The 16,490-nt window shown below is 47.1% G+C and overlaps 1 protein-coding gene across 1 annotated transcript in view; it reads right to left on the bottom strand.

Moving 5' to 3' along the window:
- LOC138666500 (zinc finger protein 250-like) overlaps positions 1–10,491 on the bottom strand; it is a 59,853-nt gene extending 49,362 nt beyond the window's left edge. The window contains exons 1-2 of the mRNA XM_069754715.1: positions 10,035–10,491; positions 9,500–9,552 (exon numbers count right to left, since the gene is read on the bottom strand). Coding sequence (XP_069610816.1) covers positions 9,500–9,552; positions 10,035–10,491 — 510 coding nt within the window. The remainder of the gene's footprint in view (positions 1–9,499; positions 9,553–10,034) is intronic.
- Between the last annotated feature and the right edge of the window lie 5,999 nt (positions 10,492–16,490).

The following is a 16,490-nucleotide window of genomic DNA, read 5'->3' on the forward strand; positions in this document are numbered from 1 at the left end:
AAAGGAAAAGGCAGCCCCCCACATATAATGACTGTGAGTTAAGATGAAAAGACAAACGTAGAGATGAAATAGATTCAGCAAAGTGAGGCCCGACTTTCTTAACAGAGCGAGGATAGAAAAGATAACTTTGCGGTCTACACAAAACCCTAAAGAAAACCACGCAAAGGGGGCAAAAAGACCCTCCGTACCGAACTAACGGCACGGAGGTACACCCTTTGCGTCCCAGAGCTTCCAGCAACAAATTAGACAAGCTGGACAGAAAAAATAGCAAACAAATAGCAAAGAAGAACTTAGCTATGCAGAGCAGCAGGCCACAGGAATGATCCAGGGAAAAGCAAGTCCAACACTGGAACATTGACAGGAAGCCAGGATCAAAGCATTAGGTGGAGTTAAGTAGAGAAGCACCTAACGACCTCACCAGATCACCTGAGGGAGGAAACTCAGAAGCCGCAGTACCACTTCCCTCCACCAACAGAAGCTCACAGAGAGAATCAGCCGAAGTACCACTTGTGACAACAGGAGGGAGCTCTGCCACAGAATTCACAACAGTACCCCCCCTTGAGGAGGGGTCACCGAACCCTCACCAGAGCCCCCAGGCCGACCAGGATGAGCCACATGAAAGGCACGAACAAGATCGGGAGCATGGACATCAGAGGCAAAAACCCAGGAATTATCTTCCTGAGCATAACCCTTCCATTTAACCAGATACTGGAGTTTCCGTCTAGAAACACGAGAATCCAAAATCTTCTCCACAATATACTCCAATTCCCCCTCCACCAAAACCGGGGCAGGAGGATCAACAGATGGAACCATAAGTACCACGTATCTCCGCAACAATGACCTATGGAATACGTTATGTATGGAAAAAGAATCTGGAAGGGTCAGACGAAAAGACACAGGATTAAGAACCTCAGAAATCCTATACGGACCAATAAAACGAGGTTTAAACTTAGGAGAGGAAACCTTCATAGGAATATGACGAGAAGATAACCAAACCAGATCCCCAACACGAAGTCGGGGACCCACACGGCATCTGCGATTAGCGAAACGTTGAGCCTTCTCCTGGGACAAGGTCAAATTGTCCACTACATGAGTCCAAATCTGCTGCAACCTGTCCACCACAGTATCCACACCAGGACAGTCCGAAGACTCAACCTGTCCTGAAGAGAAACGAGGATGGAACCCAGAATTGCAGAAAAATGGCGAAACCAAGGTAGCCGAGCTGGCCCGATTATTAAGGGCGAACTCAGCCAAAGGCAAAAAAGGACACCCAGTCATCCTGATCGGCAGAAACAAAGCATCTCAGATATGTTTCCAAGGTCTGATTGGTTCGTTCGGTCTGGCCATTAGTCTGAGGATGGAAAGACGAGGAAAAAGACAAGTTAATGCCCATCCTACCACAAAAGGCTCGCCAACACCTTGAAACAAACTGGGAACCTCTGTCAGAAACGATATTCTCTGGAATGCCATGTAAACGAACCACATGCTGGAAGAACAATGGCACCAAATCAGAGGAGGAAGGCAATTTAGACAAGGGTACCAGATGGACCATCTTAGAAAAGCGATCACAGACCACCCAAATGACTGACATCTTTTGAGAAACGGGAAGATCAGAAATAAAATCCATAGAGATATGTGTCCAAGGCCTCTTCGGGACCGGCAAGGGCAAAAGCAACCCACTGGCACGAGAACAGCAGGGCTTAGCCCGAGCACAAATCCCACAGGACTGCACAAAAGCACGCACATCCCGCGACAGAGACGGCCACCAAAAGGATCTAGCCACTAACTCTCTGGTACCAAAGATTCCAGGATGACCAGCCAACACCGAACAATGAACCTCAGAGATAACTTTATTGGTCCACCTATCAGGGACAAACAGTCTCTCCGCTGGACAACGATCAGGTTTATTAGCCTGAAATTTTTGCAGCACCCGCCGCAAATCAGACACAATTACTGGCAGACACAATTACTCCTTCCTTGAGGATACCCGCCGGCTCAGACAAACCCGGAGAGTCGGGCACAAAACTCCTAGACAGAGCATCCGCCTTCACATTTTTAGAGCCCGGAAGGTACGAAATCACAAAGTCAAAACGGGCAAAAAACAGCGACCAACGAGCCTGTCTAGGATTCAAGCGCTTAGCAGACTCAAGATAAGTCAAGTTCTTATGATCAGTCAATACCACCACGCGATGCTTAGCTCCTTCAAGCCAATGACGCCACTCCTCGAATGCCCACTTCATGGCCAGCAACTCTCAGTTGCCCACATCATAATTTCGCTCAGCAGGCGAAAACTTCCTGGAAAAAAAAGCGCATGGTTTCATCACTGAGCAATCAGAACCTCTCTGCGACAAAACAGCCCCTGCTCCAATCTCAGAAGCATCAACCTCGACCTGGAACGGAAGAGAAACATCTGGTTGACACAACACAGGGGCAGAAGAAAAACAATGCTTCAACTCCTGAAAAGCTTCCACAGCAGCAGAAGACCAATTGACCAAATCAGCACCCTTCTTGGTCAAATCGGTCAATGGTTTGGCAATACTAGAAAAATTGCAGATGAAGCGACGATAAAAATTAGCAAAGCCCAGGAACTTTTGCAGACTTTTCAGAGATGTCAGCTGAGTCCAATCATGGATGGCTTGGACCTTAACAGGATCCATCTCGATAGTAGAAGGGGAAAAGATGAACCCCAAAAATGAAACCTTCTGCACACCAAAGAGACACTTTGATCCCTTCACAAACAAAGAATTAGCACGCAGGACCTGAAAAACTGTTCTGACCTGCTTCACATGAGACTCCCAATCATCCGAGAAGATCAAAATGTCATCCAAGTACACAATCAGGAATTTATCCAGGTACTCTCGGAAGATGTCATGCATAAAGGACTGAAACACTGATGGAGCATTGGCAAGTCTGAACAGCATCACTAGATACTCAAAATGACCCTCGGGCGTATTAAATGCAGTTTTCCATTCATCTCCTCGCCTGATTCGCACCAGATTATACGCATCACGAAGATCTATCTTGGTGAACCAACTAGCCCCCTTAATCCGAGCAAACAAATCAGATAACAATGGCAAGGGGTACTGAAATTTAACCGTGATCTTATTTAGAAGGCGGTAATCTATACAAGGTCTCAGCGAACCATCCTTCTTGGCTACAAAAAAGAACCCTGCTCCTAATGGTGACGATGACGGGCGAATATGCCCCTTCTACAGGGATTCCTTCACATAACTGCGCATAGCGGCGTGCTCAGGCACGGATAAATTAAACAGTCGACCTTTTGGGAATTTACTACCAGGAATCAAATTGATAGCACAATCACAATCCCTATGCGGAGGTAGGGCATCGGACTTGGGCTCATCAAATACATCCTGGTAATCAGACAAGAACTCTGGAACCTCAGAAGGGGTGGATGACGAAATAGACAGAAATGGAACATCACCATGTACCCCCTGACAACCCCAGCTGGACACCGACATGCATTTCCAATCTAATACTGGATTATGGGCTTGTAGCCATGGCAACCCCAACACGACCACATCATGCAGATTATGCAACACCAGAAAGCGAATAACCTCCTGATGTGCAGGAGCCATGCACATGGTCAGCTGGGTCCAGTACTGAGGCTTATTCTTGGCCAAAGGCGTAGCATCAATTCCTCTCAATGGAATAGGACACTGCAAGGGCTCTAAGAGAAACCCACAACGCTTAGCATACTCCAAGTCCATCAAATTCAGGGCAGCGCCTGAATCCACAAATGCCATGACAGAATACGATGACAAAGAACAGATCAAGGTAACGGACAGAAGAAATTTTGACTGTACCGTACCAATGGTGGCAGACCTAGCGAACCGCTTAGTGCGCTTAGGACAATCAGAGATAGCATGAGTGGAATCACCACAGTAGAAACACAGCCCATTCAGACGTCTGTGTTCTTGCCGTTCAACTCTGGTCAAAGTCCTATCGCACTGCATAGGCTCAGGTTTAAGCTCAGGTAATACCGCCAAATGGTGCACAGATTTATGCTCACGCAAGCGTCGACCGATCTGAATGGCCAAAGACATAGACTCATTCAAACCAGCAGGCATAGGAAATCCCACCATGACATCCTTAAGGGCTTCAGAGAGACCCTTTCTGAACATAGCTGCCAGCACAGATTCATTCCATTGAGTGAGCACGGACCACTTTCTAAATTTCTGACAACATACCTCTATCTCATCCTGACCCTGACAAAGAGCCAGCAAATTTTTCTCTGCCTGATCCACTGAATTAGGTTCATCGTACAGCAATCCGAGCACCAGGAAAAACGCATCGATATTACTCAATGCAGGATCTCCTGGCGCAAGAGAAAATGCCCAGTCCTGAGGGTCGCCGCGCAAAAAAGAAATAACAATCAAAACCTGTTGAACTGGATCACCAGAGGAGCGAGGTTTCAAGGCCAGAAATAATTTACAATTATTTTCGAAACTCAGAAACTTAGTTCTATCTCCAAAAAACAAATCAGGAATAGGAATTCTTGGTTCTAACATAGATTTCTGATCAATATTGTCTTGAATCTTTTGTACTCTTGCCGAGAGCTGATCCACAAATGAAGACAGACTTCTAATGTCCATCGCTACACCTGTGTACTGAACCACCCAAATGTCTAAAGGAAAAAAAAGGCAAAACACAGTGCAAAGAAAAAAAATGGTCTCAGAACTTCTTTTTTCCCTCTATTGAGAATCATTAGTACTTTGGGCTTCCTGTACTGTTATGAAAGGCAATTCAGTACCACAATGGACAAAGCGGTCAGAGCACATACAGTGATCTGACAATAACCCAAAATCATAGAACGAGCTCTGAGACGTGGGAACTCTGCAGACCGCAATCCCTAATCCTCTCCAAACAACACTAGAGGCAGCCGTGGATTGCGCCTAACTCTGCCTATGCAACTCAACACAGCCTGAGAAACTAACTAGCCTGAAGATAGAAAATAAGCCTGCCTTGCCTCAGAGAAATACCCCAAAGGAAAAGGCAGCCCCCCACATATAATGACTGTGAGTTAAGATGAAAAGACAAACGTAGAGATGAAATAGATTCAGCAAAGTGAGGCCCGACTTTCTTAACAGAGCGAGGATAGAAAAGATAACTTTGCGGTCTACACAAAACCCTAAAGAAAACCACGCAAAGGGGGCAAAAAGACCCTCTGTACCGAACTAACGGCACGGAGGTACACCCTTTGCGTCCCAGAGCTTCCAGCAACAAATTAGACAAGCTGGACAGAAAAAATAGCAAACAAATAGCAAAGAAGAACTTAGCTATGCAGAGCAGCAGGCCACAGGAATGATCCAGGGAAAAGCAAGTCCAACACTGGAACATTGACAGGAAGCCAGGATCAAAGCATTAGGTGGAGTTAAGTAGAGAAGCACCTAACGACCTCACCAGATCACCTGAGGGAGGAAACTCAGAAGCCGCAGTACCACTTCCCTCCACCAACAGAAGCTCACAGAGAGAATCAGCCGAAGTACCACTTGTGACCACAGGAGGGAGCTCTGCCACAGAATTCACAACACTCTTCACGGATGTGGGCTGAATCCAATCATGAATGGCCTGAACCTTAACCGGATCCATCTCAATAGATGAGGGAGAAAAAATAAAGCCCAAAAAGGAAACCTTCTGCACCCCAAAAAGACACTTAGACCCTTTCACAAACAAGGCATTGTCACGAAGGATCTGAAATACCATCCTGACCTGCTGCACATGAGACTCCAAATCATCGGAAAAAATCAAAATATCGTCCAAATAAATGATCAAGAATTTATCAAGATAACTCCGGAAGATATCATGCATGAATAATAATAATCTTTATTAATAATAATCTTTATGAAGGTCTGCATGAAGGACGGAAAAACAGATGGAGCATTAGAGAGTCCGAATGGCATCACAAGGTATTCAAAATGGCCTTCGGGCGTGTTAAACGCAGTTTTCCATTCATCACCCTGCTTTATACGAACAAGATTATAAGCCCCCCGAAGGTCAATCTTAGTAAACCAACTAGCTCCCTTAATCCTAGCAAACAAATCAGAAAGCAAAGGCAAGGGGTATTGAAACTTGACCGTGATCTTATTTAAGAGGCGATAATCAATACAGGGTCTCAAAGAACCATCTTTTTTAGCAACAAAAAAGAACCCTGCTCCCAACGGTGAAGAAGATGGACGAATATGCCCCTTCTCCAAAGACTCCTTAATATAACTCCGCATGGCGGTATGTTCAGGTACAGAAAGGTTGAAAAGTCGACCCTTAGGAAACTTGCAGCCTGGAATCAAATCAAGAGCACAATCGCAGTCCCTGTGCGGTGGAAGGAAATTGGACTTAGGCTCATCGAATACATCCTGAAAATCAGACAAAAACTCCGGAATTTCAGAAGAGGGAGAAGGGGCGAATGACATCAGAGGAACATCATTATGAACCCCCTGACAACTCCAACTAGTCACAGACATGGACTTCCAATCCAAAACAGGATTATGGACCTGCAACCACGGGAAACCCAGCACGACAGCATCATGCAAATTATGCAACACCAGAAATCGACAATCTTCCTGGTGGGCTGGCGCCATGCGCATGGTCACCTGTATCCAAAACTGGGGCTTATCTTTAGCCAAGGGTGTAGCATCAATGCCCCTTAAAGGGATAGGATTCTGCAAAGGCTGCAAGGGAAAACCACAACGCCTAGCAAAGTCAAAGTCCATCAAATTCAAGGCGGCGCCTGAATTCACAAACGCCATGACAGAAAATGATGACAATGAACAGATCAAGGACACAGATAACAGAAATTTAGGTTGTACAGTACTGATGGTAAATGAACTGGCGATCCTTTTTGTCCGCTTAAGGCAGACAGAAATGACATGAGAAGCGTCGCCACAATAAAAACACAACCTGTTGAGACGTCTGAAACCTTGTCGTTCCGTTTTAGACAGAATCCTATCACACTGCATAGGAATTTGTTCTGAGGATAACGCCATAGCGCGCAGAATTCTGCGTTCCCGCAAGCGCCGGTCAATCTGAATGGCCAAAGACATAGAATCACTCAGAATTGGAGGGTGTGGGAAACCCCACCATAACATCCTTAACGGATTCAGAAAGACCCTTTCTGAAAATTGCCGCCAAAGCATCATCATTCCATTTAGTCAGCACGGACCATTTCCTGAATTTCTGACAATACAATTCAGCCACCTCTTGCCCCTGAGATAGGGCCAACAAGGTCTTCTCAGCTTGATCCACAGAATTAGGCTCATCATACAATAACCCCAATGCTTGAAAGAAAGAATCAACATTAAGCAAAGCAGGATTGCCAGATTCCAGGGAAAATGCCCAATCCTGTGGGTCACCACGCAGCAGGGATATGATGATTTTAACCTGCTGAATGGGATCACCATAGGACCGGGGTCTCAATGCAAAAAAACAGTTTACAGTTATTTTTGAAACTCAAAAATTTGGATCTGTCACCAAAAAATAAATCAGGAGTGGGAATCTTAGGTTCTAAAGCAGGAGTCTGAACAATATAATCCGAAATACCCTGTACCCTAGCAGCAAGCTGATCCACACGAGAAGCTAACTCCTGAACATTCATGTTAGTACTAGGTTCCTCAGCCACCCAGAGATTAAGAGGGAGGGGAAGACAAAACAGGCTGAGAAAAAAAATTGCTCAAAACCTTTCCTCCTTTCTTCTGAGATGCAATTAACTCATCGTTGGCCAGTTGTACTGTTATGATCCGGTGACCTAGGAGCTGCATGAGACTTTCACTGGAGAAAGTGGCCACTGTACTGACCGCAATCCTGAACTTAACACCGCAACTAGAAGTAGCCGTGGAGTGTACCTAACACACCTAGACACCTCGTCACAGCCGGAGAACTAAATACCCCTAAAGATGGAAATAGGAATACTATCTTGCCTCAGAGAAAATCCCCAAAGGATAGACAGCCCCCCACAAATATTGGCGGTGAGTCGGAGAGGAAAAAACATACACAGGCAGAAAAACAGGATTAGCACAGGAGGCCACTCTAGCTAGATAGGACAGGATAGGACAGAGTTCTGTGCGGTCAGTAAAAAACCCTTCAAAACATCCACAGCAGAATATACAAAAACTTCCTACATCTACTAAAAGATGCAGGAGCGCATATCTGCAACTCCAGTGAATCCTACAATCAGAGCAGGAATAAAACTGAAACAAGCACACCGGCAGTGTGCCACAGAAACAAAAACCAAACACTTATCTTTGCTGAAATTGGCAGCGAGCAGGAGAAGCCAGAAAGTGATCCAACACTTCACAAGGAACATTGACAACTGGCAGGGACTAAAGAGTCCTGCAAAGTTAAATACCCCAGTCAGCCTTGCAATTAGCAGATACACCTGTCCAATCCTGCAGTCCAGGCACAACTGCATTACCATCTACAACCACCGGAGGGAGCCTAAAAGCAGAATTCACAACACATACGGCAGCAGCGGCTCAGTATTGGGGTATCAGTGGCAGTAATAGGGTCACATATGGCAGCAGCGGCTCAGTATTGGGGTATCAGGGGCAGTAATAGGGTCACATACGGCAGCAGCGGTTCAGTATTAGGGTATCAGGTGCAGTAATAGGGTCACATACGGCAGCAGCGGCTCAGTATTAGGGTATCAGGTGCAGTAATAGGGACACATATGGCAGCAGCGGCTCAGTATTGGGGTACCAGGGGCAGTAATAGGGTCACATATGGCAGCAGCGGCTCAGTATTGGGTTATCAGGGGCAGTAATAGGGTCACATATGGCAGCATCGGCTCAGTATTAGGGTATCAGGTGCAGTAATAGGGTCACATACGGCAGCAGCGGCTCAGTATTAGGGTATCAGGTGCAGTAATAGGGACACATATGGCAGCAGAGGCTCAGTATTGGGGTATCAGGGGCAGTAATAGGGACACATATGGCAGCAGCGGCTCAGAGTTGGGGTATCAGTAGGATGAGGAGTTTGTGCAGGTTGGGATAGATGGAGATGGGGCTGGAATGTGAGAAGTGAAATGTGTCTTTGTTCTATTCTCTGCAGACGAGTCCTGGCTGGAGAAGTTGTCATGTCGGTCTGGGCCAGATGGAAAAGACGGGAAAAGTGAATGATTCCATCAGAAAGAACGTCAGCGGTAAGAGATTATCTGTAACTGTGCTGTGATCTCTTATATGTTCTGTAGGGCTGGTATCTACCACTGACCATATGGTGGTAATATCCATGTTGGTCTTTATATAGAGATTATCTTCAGTAACAGAGCGGTCATCTGCTGAGGTTCTCCTCCACTATTAGGGGGCGTCACCGAGTTGTAATCAAGGTTACCGGGTTGGGGCCACTCAGAAGTTTCGAACCAAAATCCTAGCTACGCCTCTGTGTTACATCACTGTTCACACCACACAGAGACCTCAAAAGAGCCTCAGTGCTGAACGGGTTAATGTCCCTCCCTCCCTGCGCCCAGTAATGGGGAATCTCCAGCACCTACCTCCACCCGCAGAGCCGCACTCCACAAATATGGCTTTTCTATGCGCACAGGACCTGTGATGAGGTCACAGAAGGGGAGGAGTCTGGGGTCACATGATCAGGGCCCTCAGTGTATGCAGGACTCTGCTGTGCTGATGAGTATTCAGCTCCTCTGCTGGTGCTGCTCCTTTAAGATCAAGTAATGTTACAAAAGTAGAACAATTCCCCCCATTAAGTGATTGGATCCCCCCAGATCATTCATAGATCTTAGTGATATTACAGACGGGAGATTCCAAGAGCGCTGGATTCAGGGGTAATCCTAGTGCTGACTGAGCCGTGCGCCTCCATCTAAGAGAGCGGCCACAACCCCAGACGATGCAGCGGCCGGAGCAATGTTATTGATGGAGGGAATTTCTGAGAGCAGCAATTTAATGAGAATGTTTTACCGGAACCTCCTGGGGCATCAAGGAAAACCGTCTCCCATTTCCACCTGGAATCTGAGCCATAATTGCCAAATCCCCCGATCTGTGGTCATCACCCAGAAGAGGCTTATTTACTGGGACAAATCCTCTCATCTTTCCCACATCCTGGCTTTTCTCTCCCAGAATATCTCTGCCCATAACACAGAGGCTGGTGGAGCTGGTGCCGGTAACCTGATGCCATTAGAGGGTCACTACTGATACATCGGCTCCTTTCTTCTAGAGTCAGGAGGACTGTGGTGAATCTGTCGGCAGTGACATTGATGTCTAAGTCCGGATTACCTCTCCTGCGCTCTCTATGAAGATCTTCTCTAGGATATTCTGTGTATTTGTCCCACAGAGCCCGGGGATTGGAAGGTGCACAGGTTGTAGTTATTATAGGGAACAGGTTAGAAGATGAGGAGGAAAGCGAGTGAGGGACGCCTCCTGCAATGTCAGGTCCCAGTGTGGACCATCCTCCATCAGACCACGCTTTTGGCATGGCCTCCCTGTAAGTGTTTGTTGGTTCAGCTGTATGTACAGAAGACGCTCGCATTCCCCCTTGGCATACAGATCTACTATACATTGATGAGAAAGTTGCCTCCATTGTCTGATCATTATTTGGTAGGTGTAGACGTCCATAGCTGATATTTTATTGGTTGGTTTATTGGTCGGCCTCGCAGTGTTGGGATCAGTCTGTTAGATTATAGTGATCGCCATCTTGGCCATTCCACAATATTATAGGATATTGCAGAGCATCATATGATCTATGTGTTTCTGTAATACGCTGAACATGTTCTCTCCGTCACTGAATAATTATATCTCGGCTTAGAAAGTCCCGTCCAACCATTACAATAGCTACTTCATTAACACTGGGGGAATCAAATCTCCTTTTGCGCCACCAACCGATGTCTTGTCTGCTCTTATTACACCCTGATATTCCGCACTTACATTCTTTATAAGGCCGTATTATAAAGGTTTACTGATTGTGTTGGTGGAAAAATCTTTGCAAATTCAAAACAATGTCTTTTTGTCTCAGGTATAACTTCACAACGTCGATCAGCTTGTATCGGTTCATCTCCCAAACAGTAAATTTGTAAAAATGTTGGGTCTTCATTTGCTATAGGAACCATCAGACCTTGACTTTAAAAGTTGGCATAAATATTCTTCCTTAAGTCCAGCTGTCCTACCATCGATGTCATCTGAAAAGATTAATTGGGTCTTCTAATAATTTGCAGTAAATGCTTACACTCATGAGTTGTTACCGACATGTATGAAAAATGTGGTTCGGGAGGTAGAGTTAAAGGTGACAAACTGACATTACCATTGACCAGTGAATATGGGATTAGTCTCTGTGTGATCAGATAGGATAGCGCCAGCCTGTAGATTATTAGCATTTTCATATATAATGATTATGGTTCAGAGCATTACTTGTTAAGGTGATTTGTGCACAAAGTTATTGTTGTTTTTAAGTTGTTTTTATGTATTTTGTATAGGAATTGGGCGTTGGGTGGGGCGGAGTAAGTCTGGTGGGGGGAGGGGTTTCACCTCCGTGCACCTACTTCCTCGGTCACCCTGAATGCTCACTCACTGATCCATGGAAGCGCCAGGTGGGTGCAAAACGGCCGTCGTCAGGCTTGCCGCACTCTGTAAATCTGCACTCCCGGCCATGAAGATTTCAATGTAAGCAAATAAAGTTACCTCTCTTGGAAGGATCGGTGAGTGCTGCCTTTTCTTTTCTACTTGGATGGACTTTATGACATGTTTGGGCTGAAGCACCCGTGATCCGGCGGCCACACTCCCATCGCAGGTGAGCAGGCATAATTATCCTCTTGAGCAGTGGTGCGGTCAGCTGTGCTCTCTTGCAGATCGATAGGACTATATGTCAATTGCCTGCATCAAGTCTAAGATGAAGCAGTAACCCAAAGAGCTGGGTCATCTAAGAGATCCTATAAACAGGCTCGAACTGCCTATCATACAGACATCTGTCTTAGGACAGGAGAGAGGGGACTTTGCAACGAAGCTTTAAGCCGCAGGGACTCTGCCAGCTAAAGTAGTGCAAGTAGGAAAGGCTTACGGACCTCACCTGCGAGAGGGATCTCCTATTGCCTCCAAGCCTGCTACCCTGCTACCCTGGACTGAGGACTGCTAACATCAGTAAACCAGGTAAAACACTGCAATCTTTGTGTCCTCCACTTATTTATCGGCATACACCATCCTTGCCACACTCCTTGGGAAGCCCTGGGGACCGCGCTTCACCTGTGGGAAGCGTTACCATCTTGCTGCAACAACATCACCCTAGAACACCCCTTTAAGCAGCGTCGGTCCCTACTGACCGAACATCACAGGTGGCGTCACGAACAATAGATATTATCCACAAATCCCCTTTATAGTCCTTTTCCTTTCCCCTTTTATTGGGCGCCCAGGGCCACGGACCAGGTTGCAGCCACCGTGGCATGCCCTTTAAGACCAGACCCGCTACCGAGTACCCCGCTGCCCTGGCGGTCGTTCCAACTGATGGCTGTAATATGCATTTATTCACGCCTGCAGGAAATGTGTTGGCATGGCTCGAGCCCTGGTTTCATGGTTTCACTTCACGTCATAAATTAAATTATAGATTACAGATCCTACAGTATATAATGCAGCACTCCCCCCCCATAGGCAGATCCTATAGAAGATATTGCAGCACCCCCCCATAGGCAGATCCTGTTAGGGGTCAAGTTCCCACCTCTGCACAGGGGGAATCTCGAGCCATCTCCGCTGCGGTCTCCCATTCTTCTCCTGCCGCAGTGGAGCCTGCTCAGCGGAGACGTCGGTCCCAGTGTCTCGCTCAGACTGACACTGTGTGAAGGGTTACTGCTGTCCTTCCAGCTTCTGCCATTGTAGCCAGTACTGGTCAGCGGTGAGCAGACGTCTTTGGGACTAAGTCCTACTTTCCCCTTCTGAGTATGCCCAGGGTAAGATCTCTCATTGGAGATCAAGGGTCACATGCTCAGGTACTCTAGCTATTCCCATTGGTACTCTAGGAAGGTCCTGAAGTTGCTCAAGTTCTGTGGCAGCCTCCCATTGATCCTTCTAGGAAGGTCCTGTAGTTGCTGCAGCTTTAAAAGGTTCGCATGACCGCACGGCCATGCGCTAGTATCAGGCCTTGTTATGTACTTTGCGCCAGTGTGGTCATGTATGCCTGTGGTCAGGGTTGGCTGTAAAAGCCATTAGAATACCGGCACCTCCGGTCAGGAGTTTGGTTGCATGTATTCAGGGCCCGGCTGAAATAAGCCACTAGAATACTGGCTCATCCGGTGAGGAATTGGTTTTGTGCCTTCCTGACTGCAAGACCACTGACTGCTATCTGCTCAGCAGTTATCCATGTGCTCCTGTGAGCTTAACAGGACACAGTCCTTTTCTATATCAGCAACTCTGTGAGGTAACAGAGTTCGCGTATACCGCCATATAGTGCCATTTACTAGCAGCAGGTTCCTCCTGCACGGTGGACCCCGGGCTGCGAACGCACCAATAACATCATCTATATTTACTCGGTGCGTTCCGCTAGCCCTAACAGAATACTAGCGCCAGGGTCTGGCTAGTAAATGGCGGACGATCAGCGTCTACAGCAGTACATCCAGCAGCCGGAGGGTAGGTTGGCGGCTCTAGAACACACAACCTCAGCTGTGGATGTTACCGCAGTAGCTGTTCAGGCTGATAGTGTACCTACAGCCAGTTTGTCCTCTATCACTCCTGCTCTGACTTTATCCCGTCTCCCGCTTCCAGACAAATTTGCTGGTGACAGTAAGCAATGTTGGGGATTCGGGAGTCAGTGCTCCATACATCTAGAGCTTCTGGCTGCATACTTTCCTACGGAATGGGCAAAAGTGGGTTTAACTTATCCCTTTTGTCGGGCACGGCGTTGGAGTGGGCAACGGCACTGTGGGAGCTCAATGATCGTGTGGTGCAGAGTGCTCCTCTCTTCCTGGACTCTCTGAAACAGGTCTTTCTAGGACCTCATGTCACCAACGATATGGCGCTCCAACTGTTGGCAATAACACAGGGTTCATTGTTATGACCTGGTGGTTAGGAGCACCCGGAATGACCTGATAGTTAAACCACATACAGGATGAACTCTGGGATGTGGGAACTCTGCTGACCGCAAGCCCTAATCCTATCACACACACTAGAAATAGCCGTGGAGCGCTCCTGACCAGACCTAGGCGCCTCGTCACAGCCTAAGGGCTATCTAGCCCTAGAAAAGGAAAATAAAGCCTACCTTGCCTCAGAGAAATTCCCCAAAGGTAAAGGAAGCCCCCCACATATATTGACTGTGAGTAAAGATGAAAGTCACAAACGCAGAAATGAAACAGGTTTCAGCAAAGGGAGGCCAGACTAACTAAATAGACAGAGGATAGGAAAGGTAACTTTGCGATCAGCACAAAAACCTACAAAAGACCACGCAGAGTGTGCAAAAAAGACCTCCGCACCGACTCACGGTGCGGAAGGGGCCACTCTGCATCCCAGAGCTTCCAGCTAGCAAGACAAAATCATGATAACCAACTGGACAAGAAAACAGTGAACAAATAATGACTATCAGGAACTTAGCTTCTGCAGGAGAAGGCAGGTCACCAGAGAGATCCAGGAGCGAACTGAACAAATGCAAAAACATTGACAGCTGGCATGGAGTAACGATCTGAGAGGAGTTAAATAGAACAGCCAACCAAAGGATAAACCACGTCACCTGTGTAAGGAACCTCAGAAGCCGCAGCTTCACTCATAGCCACCAGAGGGAGCCCATAGACGGAACTCGCCGAAGTACCATTCACGACCACAGGAGGGAGCTTGACAACAGAATTCACAACAGTACCCCCCCTTGAGGAGGGGTCACCGAACCCTCACCAGAGCCCCCAGGCCGACCAGGATGAACCAAATGAAAGGCACGAACAATATCGGCAGCATGAACATCAGAGGCAAAAACCCAGGAATTATCTTCCTGACCATAACCCTTCCACTTGACCAGGTACTGGAGTTTCCGTCTCGAAACACGAGAATCCAAAATCTTCTCCACCACATACTCCAACTCCCCCTCGACCAACACCGGGGCAGGAGGATCAACGGAGGGAACCATAGGCGCCACGTATCTCCACAACAACGACCTATGGAACACATTATGGATGGCAAAAGAAGCTGGAAGGTCCAAACGAAATGACACAGGATTAAGAACTTCAGAAATCTTATATGGCCCAATGAAACGAGGCTTAAACTTAGGAGAGGAAACCTTCATAGGAACGTGACGAGATGACAACCAAACCAAATCCCCAACACGAAGTCGGGGACCAACACAACGCCGGCGGTTAGCGAAACGTTGAGCCTTCTCCTGGGACAATGTCAAATTGTCCACCACATGAGTCCAAATCTGCTGCAACCTGTCCACCACACCAGGACAGTCCGAAGGCTCAACCTGCCCTGAAGAGAAACGAGGATGGAAACCAGAATTACAGAAAAAAGGAGAAACTAAAGTAGCCGAGCTGGCCCGATTATTAAGGGCGAATTCAGCCAAAGGCAAGAAGGACACCCAATCATCCTGATCAGCAGAAACAAAGCATCTCAGATATGTCTCCAAAGTCTGATTAGTTCGTTCGGTTTGGCCATTAGTCTGAGGATGGAAAGCCAAAGAAAAAGACAAATCAATGCCCATCTTAGCGCAAAAGGACCGCCAAAACCTCGAAACAAACTGGGAACCCCTGTCCGAGACGATGTTCTCTGGAATGCCATGCAAACGAACCACATGCTGGAAAAACAAAGGCACCAAATCAGAGGAGGAAGGCAATTTAGGTAAGGGTACCAAATGGACCATCTTAGAGAAGCGATCACAAACCACCCAAATGACCGACATCCTTTGAGAAACAGGGAGATCAGAAATAAAATCCATGGAAATATGCGTCCAGGGCCTCTTCGGGATCGGCAAGGGCAAAAGCAACCCACTGGCACGAGAACAGCAGGGCTTAGCCCGAGCACAAGTCCCACAGGACTGCACAAAAGAACGCACATCCCGTGACAAAGAAGGCCACCAAAAGGATCTAGCCACCAAATCTCTGGTACCAAAGATTCCAGGATGACCAGCCAACACTGAACAATGAATCTCAGAGATAACTCTACTAGTCCATCTATCAGGGACAAACAGTTTCTCCGTAGGACAACGGTCAGGTCTATCAGCCTGAAACTTTTGCAGCACACGCCGCAAATCAGGGGAAATGGCAGACAAAATTACCCCTTCTTTAAGAATACCCACCGGCTCCGGAACACTCGGAGAGTCAGGCACAAAACTCCTTGACAGGGCGTCAGCCTTCACATTCTTAGATCCCGGAAGGTATAAAACCACAAAATCAAAACGGGAGAAAAAGAGCGACCATCGAGCCTGTCTAGGATTCAACCGTTTGGCAGACTCGAGATAAATTAAATTCTTGTGATCAGTCAAGACCACCACGCGATGTTTAGCTCCTTCAAGCCAATGTCGCCACTCCTCGAATGCCCACTTCATGGCCAACAACTCCCGATTGCCCACATCAT

This window comes from Ranitomeya imitator, chromosome 2 (genome assembly GCF_032444005.1).
Source record: "Ranitomeya imitator isolate aRanImi1 chromosome 2, aRanImi1.pri, whole genome shotgun sequence".
Taxonomy (NCBI): domain Eukaryota; kingdom Metazoa; phylum Chordata; class Amphibia; order Anura; family Dendrobatidae; genus Ranitomeya; species Ranitomeya imitator.